The 23,853-nt window shown below is 36.9% G+C and overlaps 1 protein-coding gene across 3 annotated transcripts in view; it reads right to left on the reverse strand.

The window, feature by feature from the left end:
• Positions 1–23,853, reverse strand: part of CUL3 (cullin 3) — a 92,283-nt gene that overhangs the window by 44,674 nt on the left and 23,756 nt on the right. For all 3 annotated transcript variants that reach the window (XM_054700109.1, XM_037524143.2, XM_054700108.1), the window contains one exon: positions 8,374–8,487. In XM_054700109.1, the coding sequence (XP_054556084.1) occupies positions 8,374–8,487 (114 nt within the window). The remainder of the gene's footprint in view (positions 1–8,373; positions 8,488–23,853) is intronic.

Raw genomic sequence — 23,853 nt, forward strand, 5'->3', positions numbered from 1 at the left:
ATATAATAGTCACTTGAAAGGCTGGGTATTTAAAATATTTAGCATATCATGTGATAAATAATGTAATAACTAAAACCTGTTAGGTATTCAGAAATGTATTGAGCTTTCAAGGAAATAAAAAATTGAAAAAAAAAAATTTCACTGTCTGGAACCCACTGCTTAAATATGACAATAAAATTATTATAAGGATTAAATGATTTTATATACTTGAAATACTTAAGGTAGTGCCTGCCACATAGTAAAGGCTACAAAGCATTCTCTGCTATAAGGAGTGGTACAGAGCAGACACTGACCACCCACGATCTATTAACCCACCTAAGAAGTACTTTTAAAACAAAAATGCCATCAATTTAATAATAAATCTATCCACAACGCCATTATTTCCTTCATTACCATTTGCCAGACACCACATGTAGCTATTCACTTTCGGTTTCAAACTGGTATGAGACTTCAGTGTTGAAAGAGCTCTAAAATTTAAAATAACCAACACATCCTTAACCAGATCCTACAGAGGCCAAGGCAATCCAGGAAAAAAGTATGCTGTGTGGTGAAGAAGGCAGGCACAGAGGGCGCAGGTCTGTCAACTTTGACTACACTCCAAGGGGTCTATAACCCCTAAAAAGATAATAAGAGCATTTACCCAATAAACTTATTTTAAAAATAGGAAAAAAGAATTTTACCTAGAGGTAAAATGACTTAATCAAATTAATGACAAAGCAGGAGCTAAAGCTGAGTCTACTGATCATTAAGTATTTTTCTTATAACTTTAAGCTTGCAATCCCTTTATGTAAAAGTTTCACTTCCTTTATTACGTGAACAAATAAGTATGTACTCTATTTCTGATGGCACCTCAGGCCTTCTGCATGCTGGGCAGTGTGAACACTGAATAAACACTTGCTTCCCTAAACTCAAAAGTCATGAGCTGCTGCTACCTCTTCACTGCACATACACACAGACATAGTAATCAAGGTGGTTCTGATTCTATTAATTTATCTGAAACAAGAACTGTTATGAAAGGCAAGGAAGAAATCCTGATTATCAAGCTTAACATTCTTCCTATTTATAGGAAGAATGTACTATGTACATTCAAACCACTATGTACTGGTTTTATTTTACGTAAAGGTCTAGTATTTGGCTTTTGACCTAGCCATATAAAGATGCCAAAGGTATTGTACTACCATTAATGTAAAAACTAGAGGTCTCCCTGGTGGCCAAGGGGTTAAGTCTCAGTGTTATTACCACTATGGCCTGAGTTGGATCCCTGGACAGGGAGATAACCCACATGGCACAGCAGACCTCTCCTGTCTCTCCTGCTGCTCCCCTCAGCAGTGTATTTCAGTCAGTCTGCCTGTTCTGTTCCCCGCTCTGGCTCTGGTGAATCCTCTCACACCCCACACCTCCGACCTAAACCCCAGTTCCTGTATGCATAAATAAAAAATAATAGTAAATAAATCACACACACATGGGGGAACCGATCTTGACCAGATTTTTCTTGGAAAAGCAGAGTCAGTAAAAATACTGCTAACTTGTGAGGCTTGATGATAGGCTAAAAGCCACTGAATCCTGTTTTCCTTAAAAATGTCATTTTGAAAACAGGTAAGGTACCAAGAGACTCTCAAAAGCAACCTATCTGTGCTCTCCTAGATTATAGCTATTTTTAAACTTCTCTAAATTTGCAATATAGAATATTGTAAAGAATTTTTTTAATCTAAAAACATCAAAATTTATAGGAGAAAATACACACTCACAAATTCCACAATCTTATGTTCTCACCCTCTCTTCTGACCTCCAAGGACACACAAATCCTTGGTAGTTTCAGCAAACAGCTTTACATTACTTCTCTCAACTCTGTCTTGCCATCTATTACTCTTGGTAATTATAACATTCTTCTTACATTGTAACAATGACCTATCTGATACACCCTTTACAAATGTCTAAACTCATTGCCCATTTTTATGAAGAGTCCCTTTACCCACATACTGATAAGGGCAAACCTTGAACTTCATCACTGAAAGTCACTCAGTTATCACTGACATTGAAGATCTTTTTCCTCCAGCTTTATTTACTACACTCTTTAACCAACACAATTCTCTTGCTGGATCTCTAGATCTACTGATCCATTCATTACACTCAGTACTATTTTCTGGCACCTTATGATTCATTTGTCTACTTACTAAACAGCACAATCAACCACTTTAACAAATGCTATTATCTTAGAATTCACCCTCATAGCCAATAAAACAAATACAGTGAATATTCCTAATTTTGAACATTCTTCTCTGAGACTGCTAAATACTTGTGAAAAAGTACATACTCTGCACACTGTATAAAATTTGTGTAATTCCTTTAATTTTCCTCCTAACAACTACATATGACCCATTTACGTACACACAGTTGACCCCAACATAAAGGGTAATTCCAAACTTTCCCCCCTATTAGTTTCCTATTGTTGCTGAACAAATTACCACAAATTCAGTAGTTTATTTATTCTCTCTTACAGTTTTAGAGTTCAGAAGACTGAATTAGTTCCACTGGGCCAAAGTAAAGATGCTGGCAGGATTGGCTCCTTCTACTAACTCTGAGAGGGGCATCTAGTTCCTTGCCTTTTTCAGTTTCTAGTAGCCAGCTGTACTCCTTGGACTACAGTCTCTTTTCCATCTTCCAAGCCTATCATTCCAATCTCTTCCACTGTCATCATATTGCCTTCTCTCATGACTCTGATTCTACTTGGACTGTTATTAGACCATGTGATTACACTGGGCCCATCAGGATAGCCTAGGACAACCTCCTCATCTTAAGGCCCTTAATCACACTCACAAAGTTCTTTTATCATATATGGTTAACAACTGTAGGTTCTAGAGATTAGTCATGACTTACTTGGGGGCCATTATTCAGGCTACCATACTCCTTAGCACCTCACATGCCACTGCCACCTTAAGTTGATGGTCTTGCCTTCTACTTTACTAGGAGACTAAGAACATCAGAGGAGATGTTCCTCACTTCCTCTCTTCTCACAGTTGCTGTTAGTACCCAACTCACCTCTTTACCTATCCTTGATGACTTTCCAACTAGCAAAGAAGCAGTGACCCTTTTGCTGGGTTACATCTCTCACCATGCCTTTGAATCTACAACTTTTAATCTTTAAGGATAACCTGCAATTTTTTTTTTTTGCTGTTTGTGTAAATGACTGGAAATACAGACAAATTCAAGTAAAACCATGTAAATATATATCCAAAATTGCCCCACAGCTTTATGCAGACAATCTCTGTATCTTATATTAACCCTACATATCATACAGGAAATACACTTCTATTTCCCTTAGCATCAATTCTAATGGCTCACAAGTGACCTACAGAATACCATGCATAAATTGAAGTACTCGAGTTAAATTAAATACTCAAATCTTTTCCTAAGTGTTAATCTTTTAAACCACAACTAAAAATTAAATTTATACTAATCAGTCCTATGCCAATTCTAAAAGCTCACATGTTAACATGTCAGAAAAGAATGGCTTACAAACAACAAATTTAAGTAAAGCAGATTACAAACTCTAATAGACATCTTCAGGGGCTAAACAAGTAAACCAAGTCTCAAACATTAGGATGGGAAGAGTGGCAGAAACTAGAGGTCACATGTTCAATAAAGACATGTACATTTTCTTTGAAATACTCAACCTGCCAAACCACGAAGTTACATGAGACAAACTGTGACCAATGGCTGCCTCATGTAATCTTTGACTTCATTTTCACTTTTAAGAGTCACTGTGTCCCATGGTCTCTCTACACTGAGGTTTGTGTGTCACATTTTAGAGACCTCCTTGTCAGAGTAAAAGTGAGCCAGCTAAGCAGGCAGTAAGTAGATAGACATCTCTCCACCCTCCCTGAGTCTGAGATCTAAAATCCCAACTAACCAAGCCAGTGCCCATAGAAAGAGAGGCTCGCTGAGGGGATAACCAGTACGCCCCAGGTACATGCCCTAGTTAGCAGGTATAGTGAGCTGAGAAATCTGGGAAGGATTAATCTTTAAAGAGAGTATAATATAGATAGCAAGAGGAAAAGCTTTTCTTGATTTCTGGAAAATTAAAGCACTTCCTTATTTGACTGAAATATTGCTTCCATATATACAAACAATTGTCAAAATAATTCTGTACACTTTATTCCTGCACAGTTTAATGTACACAAATTTTACCTTAATTCTAAGAAGCACTTATTTATTTAATTAGCAGAAAAAGACTACACATAAGAAGACTAAGAGAACAAGAATGTAAGAAGTGAAAGAATTCTATCTCTAGATAGTGAAGGTATTTTTACAAACACTAGTTTCTTCCTGAAACTAAAATAGCATTTTTTAAAATCTGTGTTAATTTGATCGAGATCTGTCTGAGTGCCTAGTTTGTGCAAGGAGCTGCGCTAGGTGTTGGAGATACAACAGTGACCACCATTCTGGCAAAGTTCAATTTAGTGGAGAAAGGAGACACTAAATAGTTGTTAATTACAATAAATGCTACAAAGGAATAGTACAGATACACTGAGAGCAACTGCAGCTGGTGGGCAGTACAAAGCACTCATCAGGGCAAGTTTACCAGGTAGTCAAACTTCACACTTAAAGGATAAGTAGGAGCAAGTTACAAAAGAGAGGAAAGATTCTAGAAACATTTCCAGAGGATGTATTAAGATTCCAAGATAAGATATAAGGATTTCAGCAAGGCAGTAACATGAACAGGTGCTTTAAAATAATAAAGCTGGCAACAGGAAAAAGAGATTAGAGAGAAGTGTGAGTGTTATAAGACCAGTTACTGAACACGCTGACAGAAATGGCATAGCAGATATGAAAACTGAGGAATTGCAGATCCCGATGATAGATGATGCAGGGAGAGAAAGGGAGAAGAAACAAACTAGAATAATGCTCAGGTTTCTGGCATGAACAAATGGAATGACAGTGATTATGAGTTCATTTGGAAGGTTTGAAGTAGTACTCAGATAATGAAAGGAATCATCAACTAGACAAATGAATATACAAGCCTGACTCTCAGAGAATGAGGCTGGAGATGTAATTTAGGAATCATCTGCATGAAAGCACAGAATGAAGCTATAGTAGTAAATGAGCTGTATACTGGGACCAAAAAAAAAAAAGTCAACGACTAAGCCCCAGGAATGCTTCAATTTAGGAGCAGAGGAGGAGGAAAAGTGGTTAAGAAGGAATAGTCAAAAATGTAGGAGGCATACCAAGGGAGTGCTTTGTCACAAAAATTAAGGACCCACACATTAGAAGAAAAACAGCAAACTGTCAGAGGCTGCTGAAGAGAGAGAGGATGAGGACTCTCAAGTGATTTTTGCCTTCAAAATGCAAAGATTACCATGGTCCTAATGATAAGAGTAAATCTTAGTAGAATAGTTGGAGAAGCTTAACCAGAACATAGTCAAAGTGAAAGATGAAAAGAGAAACCAAGTGCCAAAGCTTCTTATGAAGTATCTACTTGTGAATGACAATGAGAGACCTGGGGAAGCAGTGCAGAATACAACAGAAAATTTAGTGGTATTTTATTTTGACAATGTAAGTAGCCTGAAAGTGTGTAATGCTGATTAGTATGACCCAGTAGAAAGGCAGAACCTGAACAGACTTCAGGTTTTTGACAGGGTAGAAAAGGAAGTGATCCCCAGCATGGTAGAGAGAACCGGCAGTTCACAAAAGGATACACTGCTCTTCATGAAAGCAGAATGGAAAATGATAAACACAAAAAGGTTTAGAAAATATAAGTAAATCTGGAGGTTCAGTGGGAAGAAATGAACAGTTTCTGCCTGATGCTTTTCTCTAATAAGCAGATGGCAAGATCATTTATTATGAGCAGGGTAGATCAGTGGAGAAGCTGAAGTTTTGAAGGAAGGAAAGTTTCAAAGTCGTGGAATGTCCGACTAGAGAAAGTGTGAGACTGCTGAGAAGTGTGGAGGACTGTAGGTCTGAGACAGAGAAATACAGTGGCGTTGATCTACAGTGATCTGCAAAACATGGGGTTTCTGCCACCAGAGGAAGAGGAAAGGTAAGTTGCAGAGTTCATCCAAAGTAAGTGGCACTACCAAAATAAGTCTGATGAAAGGATGAAGGGACAAGAAACATGTATATTTCTTTTTTTTTAATAATAAATTTTATTTTTATATTCCCCATACAATTGCAGCCCCCTCATTCTGACCCCAATCCCTCCCCTCCCGCCCCCGCCCCCCTAAAAGTGTCTCTGGTTCATAGTTTTTTGTTGATTTTGATTTTCACTTTCTTATAGTTATTCATTTTCCTGGTCCCTTATTTAAGTTTTCTAGATTCCTGCTATGAGTGCGACCATCCGGTATTTTTCTTTTTCTTTTTGGCTTATTTCGCTGAGCATGATCCCTTCCAGCACCATCCATGTTGCTGCAAATTGCATGTGTTTATCTTTTTTGAATGCTAAGTAATATTCCATGGTATATATGTACCACATCTTCTTGATCCAGTCATCTATTTTTGGGCATTTGGGTTGTTTCCAAAGCTTAGCTATTGTAAACAGTGCTGCTATAAACATAGGGGTGCAGGTGTTCTTTGGAATTGATGTTTCTGTGTCCTTTGGGTAAATACCTAGGAGTGCAATTGCTGGATCATATGGAAGCTCTATGTTTAGTAGGTCCAGAAATCTCCACACAGCTCTCCACAGTGGTTGGACCAGTTTGCACTCCCACCAACAGTGCAGAAGAGTTCCTTTTTCTCCACACCCTCGCCAACATTTGTTGTTGCTAGTTTTTTTAATATGTGCCATTCTCACTGGTGTAAGATGGTATCTCATGGTAGTTTTGATTTGCATTTCCCTGATGACAAGTGAGAAACATGTATATTTCTTTATTGAGCACATTACTATGGGCCAGGCCCTGGAAGTGCTCTACATGAATAGCTCTTGACATCTCATGGCTAATATACACAACTGTTAAAATATTATATTCATTTTATAAATGAGAAAGCTGAGAAATAAACTATTTGGTTTCTGGTCAATGGTCACTTAAGAGCCAGAATCCAAGACTTGAAATTCTCTTTCTCTCATACACATACACACACACACACATGAAAAACTTAAATCATTTTTGTTTAAAAACATGATACAAGGATGTGTGTATAATTTACAAATACTTCTTTTATCAACTGAACAGACCATGAAATTACTTGAAAAGTAGTATTATATCTTAGCATTAAACAGCATTGGAATTTAAAGACGCACCAAATCTAGAACTTAAGAGAAAAGCAGTAAGCTAACTTATTTCCCAGACATTATATGCTTTCCCATGCTATCTTATCTACCTCAAAATGTCAACACAAGATGAGTGCCTTTTATCAAGTTCCTGAAACATGAAATAACATCTCCCCGTCCTCTTGCCAGCAAGTCCTACCAAACCATGGGTAATAAGCCTGGATGAATTAACTCAGCAAAACAAACAAACAAACAAAAAATCCCAGCTGTTTGCTCTCATTGGAAGTTGTTTCCAGACATTGCTTCATTCTATTAAATAATAAAAAAAAAGGAAAGCACATCCCATTACACTATAGTTAAAAATCAAAAGTAAAGAAACTACAAAAATTGAAATGTGTAAAACCTTAGAAGAAAATTATGTCCATTTTCCAAAGACAAACTCTGAAGTAACAAGTCATTAGGTTTGATAATTTTGCAGGGACACAGCAATTATGCTTGATGAATCTAGTTGTACTCTATAACCATACTTAAGTTATTTTAAAAAACAAAAACTGGCTGCTCAATCTCCAGAAAGCTATTGTACATCTTAGTTCAAGTTTCCCAAACTTTCTTGAAGATTTTTTTTTTACTTTAAAAATAAAAAAAAAAAGGTATAGTAAGAAAATGGAACACATGTATCTGAAGACTATGTATACGACAAGTATTTACTGAGGGCTGAGAGATGGTAACTGTTATCAGAATATAATTATTCTACAAAGTATATTGACATAAAATCCCCATCACGGAAGATACAGACATTAGGTTTTACAAACTTTTAAGAAAATATTCTCTCATGTTGTCATTCAAACACCCTTACTCAAGAAGTGAAATGAAGTAATAAGTTTTTTCAATATTTCCTGTTTTCAATATTTGAAGCAAAGCACTAGGTATTGAGAAAAAGAAATCTATCTTTCCACTTCAGCATTCCATTCTAACCATCCAGTAAGTATACAAACAGGATTTTACTCATACAGTGGATTGGCCCTTGCAAACAAAATATTCTTTAAAAAAAAAAAAGGGCAACTCTCACACTGACCACTGACATGTACTGTCCAACTAAATATATGAAAAGAATTGAATTTTAAAATGCCCAACTCTGAAAAGGAAAATGACGGCAAATCTCTACTTACCATATACATCAGTATGTCTCTAATCATCACCATAGCTGTTTGATGATCATTCCAAGCTTGATTTAGCGTCTGAAGAAAGTTGTTATTCAATGAATTTAGTACATCTTCTCGCACCTATTAACAGAAGAATTCGTTACAATTTGTTTATATACATACAAATACACACTACACACACATAGGTACTCATATACACATGCACATATCTGTTCAATAAAATGGAATCTTTAATTTTAAATCAAATAAATGTTACAGGCCAGTAGAAATATTTTAAGCTAAGATATATCCCATATGCAGATGACTACCTAACATAGTATGCATAGTCCAGACCTGACTCTTGACATCCAGAATCATAAAACAACCTCCTGGGCATTTTTTGACTCTTTAATGACTTAACAATAATCAGAATAAAATCCAAAGTACGTAATAATGAACTACAAGGCCATATAGAACTGGCCCTACACTAGTGGCTCCAACTGAATTTCCTACTACACACTGACTTCCCCATCTTTGAAGAATGACCAAGACCAAGAACACTGATTCTGGTGGAGTCAAACTACCTGGACTCAAGGTAGTTTGAGCCCAGACTAGCTATGGGACCTTGGGAAAATTATTTAACTCCATGCTTCAGTTTTTTAATATGTGAAGTAATATTCATTTTGTAGGCCTGTTTTTATACTAACACACTTAGAACAATGTCTGGCACTCAGAAGACAAGAATAAATTCCTAACTTAGTTCACTTTGGCTGCACTGGAGTTGCATACAGTAAATGTAAAATGTACATTTTTTCTGCCTCAAGTCTTATATTGGGTTGTCGGAAAAGTCATGGTGCATTTTTGCTTGAAAAACATTAAAAAAGTCATAACTTTACCAATGACCCAATAGCTCATTCCCACCAAACTCTGCCCAAGTTCCATCTCCACAGAAGTCTTCCCTGACCATCCTACTCAATGTCTATCTCTCCACTACTTTCCCCTACACCATATTCCCCCCCTAGTACTCATGCCTATCCCATTCTGTATTACACACTTGTTTTTTCTCCCACTAAAATGTAAACTCCTTGGCAGCAAGGATGCTATCTTTTCCATGTATATGTCTACACGTGGAACAACACCTGGCATAAATAAGACTCTTCATTTCATCCCCATCCTCCAACATGGTAAGCTCTTTCAGGATTTGCCTATGTACACAAAGGTATCTTCAGTCTGAAATGCCTTAGTAATACAATCCTGGTAAGACTACCCAGACATCAAGAACGCCTTTCAACAGTCCACAAGCATGCTGTCATCTTCCCCAAAAAGAAGTTACTGATCACTAGGTCTTTCTGCTATGCTATCAGCCCAAGGAAAGATTATTTGACTGAAAAACAGAATCGGAGCCTGAGTCTAGCTTATTCATGAAGTAGTGTATTTGTCCTTTCAGTTCATACATCACTTTGGGACTATACTGCCAACCCCCACAGGTATTCAAATCCAACCAATCCTCCAGGGATCTAGCTCGATTCTCAGTTACTTTAGCTTACACACAAAGTTTCTAGCTCCAAACATCCCTTACACCACAGATATTGATATGATAGCTAAACTTTTTTTTCAAGCTGGGGAGACGCTAAAGTCATGGTACTTTTTGAGAAAGTACTTAATTCGTGTTGAGATATACAGATATTATAAACATGCAAATACAAACATATGCAAATAAAATGCCATTGCATACTAGAGCCAGTATAAACGAGTAGCTGCAAATGCCAGACATTGAAAGAAAATACATACAATGTATTTCGTGTACCCAAAATACAGGAGAGTAAGTTCAAATTGAGAAAGCTAGATCTAATTTTTTCTTTCTTATTAGTGGAAAAGAGGCCATTAAGCAATTTTTAGTAATGGACAATACAATTCTATTAAACACATGAGATCAAAGGTATTACTTTCTATCAAGATAATCTGGCATTTTATATTAACTTTTTTATTCATAAGACTAAGCGGCTGCTTTCAAGATGCATAACCCAAACTGTTCCGTAAACATATTGACTACATCAAAAGCAATAAACATCCATGTTGGTTAAGCTAACAATATTATGTCAAAGAAATACTTTCACAGAAAGTGGATAATAAGCTATTTATTTCAATTCATTAAGTCTAATATTTATCAGATGCAAATTCCCAAAGTAGCTAACACAAAAAAGAAGACACGGCGCAAGCTGAAGATGTGCCTTTTTACAAAATTCTTCACCAACCTTTATATTCTTATTACCAAACCACTAAATCCTAAGCAGCAACTAAAACCATGATAATACTAGAGAAACTGTACTACATAATAAAAGTAAAATTATATATTTCCAACACCAGACTATTCAGCCAATTAATCTTATGGACCTAAGTGAACATCTATATACCCCTCTATATACCCACTGCTACAAAATCAAGTTATACGTTATCTCTTAAAGTCACATGATCTTGGAATACAAGTATGTGGTTGGTGTATTTCTGACTGAATAAAAAACTGAACAATTAAAAAATGTTACAAAGATGTCTTCTAAAATAATTTATATACTTTAAAACAAAATATATCAAGTATTTGTGTAATATCTATATAGATCTTTCAACTAAGTAAAAATTTGATTAACTAGCACATGTCATAAATGATAAAATTGCTTTATTTGCATTATACTTCAAAAATTACTTTGACAAATCAGTAACAGTAAATTTTACTTAGAAAATAACTATTGGAAGTTACTTTTGCTATATTTATTTTCAAATGATTATACATACAGACGATGAAAAAATTAAATGCCTCAGATACACTTGGCTGCCATGTCCTCTTAACTACTCAGATTGCACTAAGCAAAAAATTCTCTCTCTAAAAATTCTCCCAAATGAATCTTTCCAGTCTGATAGAGAGAAATGAAATGGGTATTTGTTCAACTATACACAATTAGATGGGAAGAATTCATATTCAACCTTTAGGAAGATTAAAACAAGCTTTTTAGAAGTTAGCATATAAAAGAAAATTCATATTTATAAACTAAAGTATTAATCTTTATCTTAAAATATTAATGCAACAATACTGAAAATTTGAAAATGGGCCTCCCCTGGTGGCTCAGGCGGTTGAGCACAGCCATGTGAAGCTGTCCGCAGCCTCTGCAGCATGGGTTCAATCCCGGCTGGCCAGCAAGAATCCCACATGGTGCAGCAGACCTCTCCTGTCTTGCCTGCTGCTCCTCAGCAGTGTGTTTCACTCAGTCTGCCTATTCTGTTCCCCTCTTACTCGCTGGTGAATTCTCTCACCCTCCCGTGCGTCTGACCTGTATCCCGGTTCTTGTATGTATGAATAAATAAATCTTTAAAAAAAAAAAAAAAAAGAAAATTTGAAAACATGGGGGCAGTGTGTGAGTAGGTAATATTACTCATCTCATACCCAGCACAACCACCAGTAGCTTTTGCACTAACAAGGCAAATGGGAAGGTGTCCTGCTGTAGCAGTGGGACCAGAACCAAAGGAGCCTGCCGATCAAGCACCACCAGCATGATCACTTCAGAAAATCGAAGGTTTCCAGAGGAAGAGGAGTTTGAAGGGTGAGACAAGGAAAAACAAGTAAACTCCTCAAAGAAGTTGAGCAGGGCAGACCAATTTTAAAAACTGGAAAAAGACCTGAACCTTTCAATAAAAAGATATCCAGATGGTGAATTAGCACATGAAAAGATATTTAACATAGGATCATTAAGAAGCATTTAGGGTATAGAACCCTCACCAGCATTTAGGGTATAGAACAACAGGCATTTTCGTGTGTTCCTGATACAGTGGGAACGCAAACTGGTATCACCATTTTGGAAGTAAGTTGGCATGTTCTTAAAACTAGACATGCTCTTACTATAAGATCCGGCAATCATGCCCCTTGGTATAAATACCAAAGGAATTTCCACACAATACCCTACACAGACATTTACAGCAGATTTAATCGTAACTGCCAAACTTGGAAGAAACCAAGTTACCCTTCAATTGGGGAACAGATCCAGTGGCACATGATGGCAATGGAATATTATTTAGAACTAAAAAAGAAATGAGCTATCAAAGCTACAGAGCCTTAAGTGCGTATTACCAAGTGAAGAGAAGCCAATCTGAAACGGCTATATACTATGGGATTCCAACTATATCACACTCCAAGAAAGACAAAGATCAGTGGAAAGATCAGTGGTTGCCAGGGCTTAGGGTGGAGAGATGAAAAGAGAACACAGAGGATTTCCAGCTAAGTGAAAGAAACTATTCTGTATGACACTACACTGATGGGACAGAATGTACCATACCAAGAGAATCCTAATTCAGCTATGGACTTAGGGTGCTACTGATGCGTAGTTCCAAAACCCTCATGGAATAAGAGTAACTGACCCTGGGCTAATAGCTCTTGGTTGGCTGGAACAAGGTACATTAATCTGCACAAAACCCCAACACTAACACACAAACATTATTTTTTAATCATTAATTAAAAATTTTTCACTCTGTAATAAATCTCAAAGTCTGGGGCAAAGTTTCAGTCAACCCACCCTAATTAGATATCTAGGTAACAAAAATAAACTCATCAGCTAGAACAAATTATAAATTACAAAGATTTTAACCCTAAAGCTCAATGATACTAGAAATGAGCCATATAATCAATGATGATATGGACTATTGAAAAATAGGGACTTGTTTTTTTTTAAAAAACCTGAAAACTCAGGACAATATTTAATGCAAAAACAAACATCTTTAAAGTGCAGAAATTTGTACTTATTGTCATTGAAATAAAAATCACATGCCAAAAACAGAATGAAGCATTAATGGCATCGGGCATGTACTAAAACATTAAAAAGTATCACAAAAGTGTATGACTGTAAATGTGCCCTCCTAGAAAGTGTATTGTCATTTACCCAGGAGCTAAAACAAATTAGTATTTGCAGACAACTGCCCATAGCAGTTACTAACCAGGACTGTGACCAAGTCACTTTACCCCATCTGGTTGCTCTTACCTATAATATGACTATGGGTAATTAGATCAAAGGCTTCCACCCATGCTCCAATTAGATGCCTTAGTACACCAGAGAGCAGGCTTTGTTTCCCATAATTAAAAATGATTTGTATTGGTTTTGCATCATTCTAGAAGTGGGGGGTTCTATTCATTTAAAATAATTGGGAATCACTGGATAATTCCCTAAACACTTTTCTGGCTCTGAATTCTAAAACATATTACCTGTTTTATCTGATGAAAACAGTGTATTTATATAAACATGTAATGTTTACCATGGTCACCTAGCAATTAAGTTTTCAAAGTCCTGCATATGTGACCTAGAGCTTTTCATTTTACAATTTTTTCTATGTAAACCCTACTTTTCAAAGGAATACCATTAAAGAATTTTTCTTGAAGCTCTCCAAAGATCTTTCACTTCATCAAATAACAGTGATATGACATAAAATCCATCAATATAAGTGGCTTAATACAAGAAGTGATTATCAATAGGAACCAGTTAAGGAAAACTAGGATCCTCTCCTAATCTGACAAAATAGTTTTTAAAAAGTTCCACAATTTTCCCCTTGTCTCAGAGAATTCCTGATTGAAAGAACAGAACTAGTTTAGCTATTTCTTCGTAATAGTCACATCGAATGAGTAGTGGCAGCACAGAATTAAGAATGCTAACAAATTCAATCTGTCTGAATTCAAATCCCAGCTCCCACACTTAGTCAATGTGTGACTAGTTTATTTCCCTTTTTTTGGTGAATCATCAGTTTTAACACTTTCTATAAAATAGGAATAATAACACCAGTACAAGGAGGTGTTATATGGATTGAGATGATATACACAAAATGATTAAAACAGAGGATATACACAATCCACAGTAAATGTCATATAAATATTTGCTATTATATTTTATATATCTGTATTATTATTCACACACTTATTTCAGTCTTTCTTTTCAAAGTGAGGTTCCACAGAGAAATATAATGATCAGGCCCATCACTGGGAGCTTTAGAAATGCAAAATCCGGGCCTCCCTGGTGGTGCAAGGGGTTAAGACACAGCAATATGAAGCTGTGCGCAGCCACTGCAGCTCAAGTTCGATCTCGGGCCACCAGCCAGGGAGCTACCCACATGGCACAGCAGACTTCTCCTGACTCGACCCACTGCTCCCCTCAGCAGTGTATTTCAGTCAATCCACTCTGTCTCTGGTGAATCCTCTCACCCCCCACATCTCTGGCCTGTACCCTGGTTCTTGTATGCATAAATAAATCAATCTTTAAAAAAAAAAAGAAATGCATAATCCTGGGTCTTATCTCAAATCTATTCAATCAGAATGTGCAAAAATTTTATAAGATATCCAGAAAATTCCTAAGTACCTTAAATTTTGAGAAATGATTTTGTAACAAGGTGGTCCCCAAGAAAAGGGCAAGTGTCAGGTTCCCTGCCCCACCCAAAGGAAGGTAAAGCTGAGCAGGGAGAGAAGCAGCTGCAGAGGAGACTAAGGAAGAAAGGAAGCAGGATGGAGCCAGGAGACCTGGAAGAGGCACAGGGAGCAGAGAGACACGTGAAGAAACTGCGTTTGCCTTTTGGCTGTGGACTGGGTGAAACCAATGTGGGTGAGACCCGTGGGAAGGTGACAATGACGGTTTTTGTCTTGATTTCGATTTTGCTCTTTTCCTTCCAGACTTATCTGGTTGTTTCTGATCCTTTTCTGTGGGTCCCCACTGGAAGGTGCTTTAGACTTGGGGCAGGCTTTGGGGCCTTGCTCTGGGGCCAATCCTGCTTGGGTGGGCTTTTACCCACGAGGGGACGGTTCACTTTGGGTGCTTGATTTAGGAACTCTATTCTGTGTCTTTTCTGTCTTGTTTACTGATTGTATTAAAGTTTCTTTCCATAAAGTCTTGCATGTTTTGTGTTGATGCAGCAGATGGCAGAACCTATGTAGAACCGGCAAGTTTGGGGGCTCTAAGGTACCCCTCTCCCTGCCCTGTAACAATGTGACCTAAGATACATATACACAGATATGGCCACATATTTCTTTTAAATTCTCAATTTCTACTTGATTCTTGCTTTCCTCTGAATTTCTCCAAAACCAGAAGGAATTTTTACTTCACAGTTTGATGTCTAGGCAATACAGCCTATTATATGTAATGTTCAATATAAATTCAGTGAATATATGCTGCTATCTCTTGTAATACACGTAAATAACCACCTTAAAATTTCTTTATTTCAAAGCAAGTTTCTATAACATGAGGTAATTTTAACTTCTATACCTATTTTAAATTTTTAAGAATTCACTAGTAAGATTCCTGAATAATATAAAATTCACTCTCTTTTGATATTTTCTAGATTGACAGTAATGTTCTCATTACTTTCACTCACTTTTAGAATAAAGGTGACAATCGATTAAAGAAATCATATCTGTATCATTAAAACAAAAAATAGCAACTGCATGGAAAAATTCTTATTAAAGTCAGAATATTATTCTGTGAATAAATTTACTAATGTGAGGTGTGGTGACATGCATCAGAAGAGGTGTGATTCTATGCCTCTAAATCACATAGTGTTGTGCAAAACACTGTTACTTCAGTTACAAAACAGGAACAAAAGCAAAAACAGCAGTGGTGCCATGAAAAATGGTAGCTTTTGGCCTACTGGCCTACTGGTAGACAGGAACACAGGAATGTACCACAGAAGGACCATATGAATTATCTGTGAAGAGCTCCATTCCCAGTGACTAAGACAAGAAGCTTTACATTAACAGTCATGACAGTGACCATAAACTCTGGGCAACAGGAACATAGAAAGAACAAGTAGTAAAACAGGCAATGTAACAATCTTTTTGTTTCTTGAGTATCATGGAAAAAAGAAACACAGCAGCACACTGATGGCTCCAGTCTCAAAAACAAAACAAAAAAACCCAAATCCCGAGGCTTTTAAATAGTGAGATACACTCTATGGAAACTGTGGTTAGAGGAAGTAATTAACTTGAGTATGCAGAACTATTACCCCACATACAGGCAACAAAACAGATCTCAGCAATTTCTAGATATAAACCGTGATGGTTTTTCAGTTGGCTGCTGTTATTATTCTCAAGACATTCATTTAAGCAGACAATTACTGAATGTCAACTATAAGAAAGAGCAAGACACACAAAGATAAAACAGGTTCTAGCTTGTTCATTCACTGACTAGAAAAGGAGAGTGGTACCTGTCCTCGGTGTTTATTGTCTAACTCAACAATTTAAGCAAGAATAGCTGGTACTTAGCATTGGTGAACTTGCTAAACAACACTTTAAATTTAACTCTAGGGCCTCCCCAGTGGTGCAGCGGTTGAGCACTGGGTTGTGAAGCTGCCCGCAGCCTCTGCAGCGCCGGTTCGATCCCTGCCTGCTCCCTGGCCACTGGAGGAGGGTCCCACTGGAGGAGGGTCCCACATGGCGCGCAGACCTCTCCTGCCACCCGCTGCTCCCCTCAGCAGTGTGCTTCGGTCCTTCTGCCTGCTCTGCTCCTCACTCTGGCTCTGGTGAATTCTCTTACCCTCCTGCACTTCTGACTATACCCAGTGCTTGTATAAATAAATCTTAAAAAAAAAAATAAAATAAATTTAACTCTACTCCAACATCATTTCTCTTCTAATTCTTTCAAAGCACAAGCACTTAATTCCCTAATTCCCTCATAACCCAGGGTTGCTTGCTATCTTTCAGACTAACAATCCTGTTCCTCAACCATAACCCCTTCCTCTTTGAAACTAACACTATTCATATTTAAATCACTCTTAGGGTCATTAAGGGTTTGCATAATTAGCTAGAGCTCCCCCTTCTTCCATTATTTTAATTGAGGCAACATTGGTTTACAATGCTGTATGAGATTTACTTTCAGGTGTGACTGCTCTTCTGTCACCCTAAAGAACTCCAATATTCACTGTAATGGGGTCTTAGGTTTTGTTCCAACTTTTAGTAAAAAAGGAAAAGATGGCAGGAGAATGAAAGCTAAACAGCAACGAAGCATTGCAACTGGCATTCCTACTCTACTTTTTACTCCATCTCCCCCACTTCAGTCTCTTCTTGAGGATTAAAAACCAAAGGCTCTCACTATCCACAGAATAAACCCAAATACCCTATATAATGTTCCTCAAAACCCATTTCAACACATTTACCACTCTCATTTCCTACAAGTACACACCAAGTCACTTGTGTTCCATCTACACTGAGAGACCTGACTATGCACATACTACTAAATACCCAGGCCAGTTTCTCTATGAGATTATTTCACCTTTATTCACAAATTGAATTTTTAAAAAAGATTTATTTATGTGTACAAGAACCGGGGTACAGGCCAGAGGTGGGGGGGGGGGTGAGAGGATTCACCAGAGACAGAGTGGGGAACAGAACAGGCAGACTGACGAAATACACTGCTGAGGGGAGCAGCGGGCGGCAGGAGAGTTCTGCGCGCCATGTGGGACCCTTGCCGGCGGCCAGGGATCGAACTGGCGCTACAGAGGCTGTGGGCAGCTTTGCAGCCCAGTGCTCAACCACCGCGCCACCGGGGATGCCCTGCTAACAAAAATCTTACCTCAAGTGTTTCTATTAATGTTTTCCATAATTCACTGAGATTATATTTATAACATATTTGATCCATAGATGCCATTAAAAAATCTCTCTACATTCAATAACATTTGCCTAAAGGTAGAATACTAAAAAAGTTTTGTTATAAAAGCCAAATCTCCTTAAGTAATTGGCCTACAAGACTATCCAGAACTTACCATAAAATGACCAAATTCATTTCTACGTGTAATTAGTAATCTCACGTAAACATATTAATTTATCTACAAATAAAACTTTAAATCCAGAACTTGGCTCTTCTCATTCTCCCTCTAAAAATGAGGAGAAAATTACATATTGAAAAAAATTTACACAGAAACCTCATTTTCAGCAAAGGAGACCTTATGTACAAACAATAAACAATAGGGTGTTATTCTACACAAAGCACTTTTCAGTTTGCAAAAACAAAAAATTTAAACTAGAAAGTCACCTATAAACTAAAACTGGGACGCTCTGGTGGCCCAAGGGGTTAAATCTCAGCACTATGAAGCTATTGACAACCACTGCAGCAGGAGTTTGATCCACCTGCTGTTCCCCACTCTGTCTCTGGTGAATCCTCTCATACCCCTGCACCTGTGGCCTACACCCCAGTTCTTGTATGCGTAAATAAAAATAAATATTAAAAAAAACATGTAAAACTAAACCTATCCCAATTGAAGACTTCAATTTCCTCCCTGTAAAATAAAGTGCTTATGACTGATCAAGATCACAAGGCACCGATTCAAGTATGTTAAGTCCAAAACTAAGTTCCACAAAGACAGGAATCTTTGATATATACATGGGTTACTGACCAGACTCTGCAAGTAACAAATGCTCAATAGGCAGTTTTCTGAATGAATGAATGAATGAATGAATGAATGGAGTGAATGAATGGTGAGTAGAATGAAGCTCTTCTTACATTGCTTTCCTCCTCCTCGAATTAAGTCATTATTTGAAGAATAGAATATAAACTACTGTTTATAAACAGAATAGAAATACATAAACTACTGTTGTTTGCAGCAATAAGCTGTTTCTATATAGTACATTTAAATGTTCAACATTTTTGTTCAGCTGTTTTTTTTTAAGAAGAAAACAAATTTTCAAATTATAATAATCTGATTCCTACAAGCTCATTTATGAGGCTGGCATAATCAATTATTACTATAGACCAATAATTCAGAAGGGGGAAGTTAAACATAAGGTAAATCTAAGAAATCTGTTAATCACCACCACAAAATTGTGATAATAAAGTTCTTGCCATATTAAAACTAAAGCAAAAAAAGTTTCTCCCTTGACTTTAAGAAACAGTAAAATTGGACAAACTGCAGAAACTATGCAAATTGCAAAAACTAATCTTCCTCAATCTAAATATCCAAAAATTATCCAAAATTATCATACCATATCAAAGCACATTAACTTGACAAAACCAACTCCAGTATCATTTTATAAACTAATAATCTTAAATCCAGGAAAGTCCAGACTCTAGTAATTTGTTCAAGATTGTTAGTGGTGGAAGAAGGCCTTAATATTTTCCATGCAGTACTTTTTCCACTGAAATTGCTTCTAATTTATTTCTTCTTATTAAACATGAAGTCCTCAAGAAAGTGTAGAAGAAAAGGCAAATATTCTTACTTTACTATGATCTTTTTAAAAAAAGATTTATTTACTTTTGTATACAAGAACTGGGGTCTAGACCAGAGATGAGGGAGATGAGAGGATTCACCAGAGACAGAGTGGGGAGCAGGACAGGCAGATCGACTGAAATGCACGGCCAGGAGGAGCAGTGGGCAAGACAGGAGAGGTCTCCTTAGCCATCTGGGCCAGCTCCCTGGCTGGGGATCTAACTCAGGCAGCAGAGGCAATATAGCGTGATAGGGCTGAGACTTAACCTCTGTGCAACCAAGGAGGTCTCTTTACCATAATCTTAAAGACTTTATCAAGTGTAAAACCTAAAGTTAGAAATCTTCTAAAAGGCGATGAATCCAAAAAAGAAACATTCGACTGTACTTTTAAATGTCCCAATTTTGTTTGACAATCACACCTCAATAATCTGAAATAGTTCTAAACCCTTACCTAGCTCTGCCCACAAGTAAAAAACTAATTATCACTATTTCTGAATTTAAAATTGTCATTTAACATTAAACACAGATAAAATGGTTGTAAATAAATGTCAAAATCAAATTATTTTTTAAGATTAAAGCTGAGTGGTAAAAGCACCACAAACTTTGGCCATCCACTGCAATCCCCAATCTAACCTGAAATATTAATTAATTCTTCAGGGTTCAATCTGGGGTCCTCATTTCTTTATTTCTGTGTGATTTTCATCTACTTTCAGAATTCTAAGTATCATCCTACATTCTCATGATTCCCAACCTTCTTAGAGAAGTAGATTTGTATAACCAATTTTGTTGGCATCTTAAAATTAGTATTTCTAAACGGTGCTCCTTTTTTTACTCCAAATCTGTATCAAATCATGGACTCACCTATCTGTCCAAGAGCCCAAGATGGATTTCATTTTGGATTCCTTCTCTTCCTCATTCCCTACAATAAATCTATTACTACTAGGTACCATCTTTCTTCAAATTTTTTTTATTTCCACTGTAACTACAGTGATGCAAATCACCACTATCAACTTACCTGATTTATTCACTCCTTCCTTTCCCCACACTTCACTCTTGGATTCTCTCATTCACTATACAGCAACCAGAGTAATATTTTTAAAACCTGTATCAGATCACATCATTGTCTTGCTAAAAATTCTGGAATGGTTTCCTAACATTTGTATGATTATGCATGAGGTCCTTTTACCATGGCTTCAAAGTCTGTAATGACACGGTTTCTGATTTTCTCTTCTAGTCTCAATGTTTTTTTATAAATAACATTTTTTTTTTTTTGGCGATAACAACGGTTTAAAACACTGTGTATGACTCAAGAGGTATAGGTTCACAGCACTTCAGATGCATGTTACCAAACATAGCACACCCACCACCAAGGCACCAATAATTCTCCACCATAGTCCACTGGGCCCCCTCATCCCTTTGCTCCACACCCCCTCCCACGTCTGCGGTAGACTCAATTTGGTTTAGTTTTATCTGTTCCTTTGTTTTGTTTCTCTGTATTCCATGAGTAAAGTCATCTGGTATTTGCCTTTCTTCTTTTGACTTACTTCACTTAGCATACTCCCCCTCCAGTTCAATCCATGTTGCCATAAATGGTAAGAGATTTTTTTTTTTAAATATACCTAAGTAGCATTCCACCGTGTATACATGCCAAATCTTCTTAATCTACTCCTCTGTAACTGGCACTTAAGCCAACAGCTAGTTGTCCCCCACACCCCATATTAATTTTATTATTGAAATAACAGCAATTTATAACACTGTTTATGATGTAGGGAAACAGGTTCACATCTCCTCAGATATACACAACCACACCACACCTAGCACCCAAGCACCTTTCCCCCTTTTACCACAGACCACTGGGCCCTTCGCACTCCCTCTAGTCAGCTCAATTCTGTGGTCATGTTTCTAGGTTAAGAACTCTCACATGCTGTTGGTGGGAACTGAACATATGGTTCAGTCCCGATGGAAAACAAAATGGAAGTTCCTCAAATTATTAAAAATACATTTATTATACGATCCAGCAATTCTACTCCTCAATATTTATCCAAAGAATGCAAAAACACTAATTTGATGGGATATATGTACTCCTATGTTTATTGTAGTACTATTTACAATAGCCACTTTATGGCAAGACCCTAAGTGCCCAATGGCAGATGGACTGGGAAGATGTGGTACATAACATAATAGGATCCAGTCAGCTATTTAAAAAAAAAAAAGATGAAATCTTGACATTCGAAACAACAGGATGGAAATGGAGGGGATTATGCTAAGTCAAGTCAGAAGGAGAAAAAAATACCAGATGTTTTCACTCGTGTGGAATATGGAGAAACAAAACAAAAAAAAAGGAGAAAAAAAAAAACCAATTGGCAAAACTAAACCGACCTCAATCTTGTCCCATTTGTCCTTACTGTTAATCCTTAATTTCACATTCACAAGACTTCCCTCACTCTAATTTCTGTACTTCAGAAATTGGCAATGAATGACTTGCTGTCGTTCTAAAATGAAGTTTTATTGGAATACTGCTGTCATTCGTTGAACAGGGCCTAACTGCTGCTCTTGCACTGCCACTGGAGCGCTGAAAAGCTGTGACAGAGGATATATGGTTCAGAAAGTTGAAAATATTGACTTATCTGGTCCTTTACAGAAAAACAAATGTCCTACCACCATCCCCTTAGCCTGGAATGCCCTACAAAAACACTTCCCTCAGAAGTGCCTTCTCACTCTTCAAATCCCAATTTAAGCACCATTTTCTCAAAAGAGTATGTTCCTGTCCTATGCCGTGGCTACAATTTTTCTCTATAGCTGTATCCTGTTTTCTTCATTATATTTTATAACTAAACATTTGTTACTTATCTATTCTACCATGGCAGGGATCAGATGTGCTCTATTTAACGACATTTTTCTTACACCTCAGTCAGAGTCTAGCAAATAATAAATACTGTGAGAGCTGAGTTCCGTTTTAAGGATCCTTCTTAGATTTTAACAAAATGATCTAGAATTTAAATATCCTTAAAACTGAAAAGTAGCAGAATTTTTTCCCTCCAATAAAGCCATGCTTTTAAAGTCATTTTCTTTAGGTAAAAGGTTAAAAAAAAAATTCCTGTGAATTCTGAAATGTTTTTGTACTAAGCAGCGTAAGACTGTTTTTATGTTGAGCCAGAAGGACCACATCACAGTCAAAGTCTGCTTTGTGGTCTTGACAGATTCACTGAATTCCTTGGGTTCTCAGTTTCCTCAAGGAGAACATTCTTAGAGAGACAGTAAAACTACACTACCAAGTAAGAAAAAAAGGACTTATCTTTTCAGTGACCGCTTCAATATTGTGAACATATTTCCAAAGCCAATGATCAATTAATTTCATGACAAAGAAGTGAACTCCCTTCATCTGGCCTCCAGTTGGCTGGCTGTACCATTGTGCTTTACCAAAAACGTTGCTCAAAGTGTTCACTGTTCTCATCTTGATTTCAGGTTACCAACAAACTAATTACAAACCAGTCCTGACTCCATGAAAAAATGACATTTCCTTTGAATTTTCCCATTTGAAACGAAGGCTCCTGGTTGTCTATATTACAACACTAAGTAATTTCAGCGGAAAATTACTCTAAAAAAACACATTATTAGGTAGTTTAGCTAACTGCTAAAAGCACAGTGTACAAATAAACTGATGAACAGACCACCTAGGAATGCTTTTGAGATACAATCTGTGAGACTAAAGATAGCTATTTTGATACCATAGAACCCTAAATTATTCACTCACTTTCCAGTCAGAAGATGCAATATAGAGACAAGCAATTCAGAATTCCATGACAGCAATACTTTTACACATTACTAATATCCCTAAATCCTATTTAGAAAAACAGATCGAGACTTTCAGAAACAGGGGACAAACATTTTGGGCCCTGTATGATGGCCCTCTGTTAGCAGATCTCTTGTGGCAGTATCCCCGTCAAGTACTGTTTTGTATAGTCATTAAAGAATTTCTATTAAACAACAGTAAAAAATGAAAGACAACTGTAAAGCAAACTTAAAAGGACAGATATTTAGCAGAAGTTCTATAACTAATTCAATTAAAATAAATCACTCACAAGATCTGCTACAATTAGTACATTTCCCAGTCAGAAATTAACTGATGTAAGTTGGTCAAACGAGGGTGAAAGAAAAAAAAAAAGAACATTTTCAGGTGCCACCAATACAGCACTAATGACTGTGTAAGAAGTAAACATTAATTTAGCATTCATTTCTTTAGCACAATCAACTTGACTAACTGTTCTCTGCAACATATTATAGACAACTGCCTGT

This window comes from Talpa occidentalis, unplaced genomic scaffold (assembly GCF_014898055.3).
Source record: "Talpa occidentalis isolate TD23 unplaced genomic scaffold, MPIMG_talOcc4v2.1 talOcc4.3, whole genome shotgun sequence".
Classification (NCBI taxonomy): domain Eukaryota; kingdom Metazoa; phylum Chordata; class Mammalia; order Eulipotyphla; family Talpidae; genus Talpa; species Talpa occidentalis.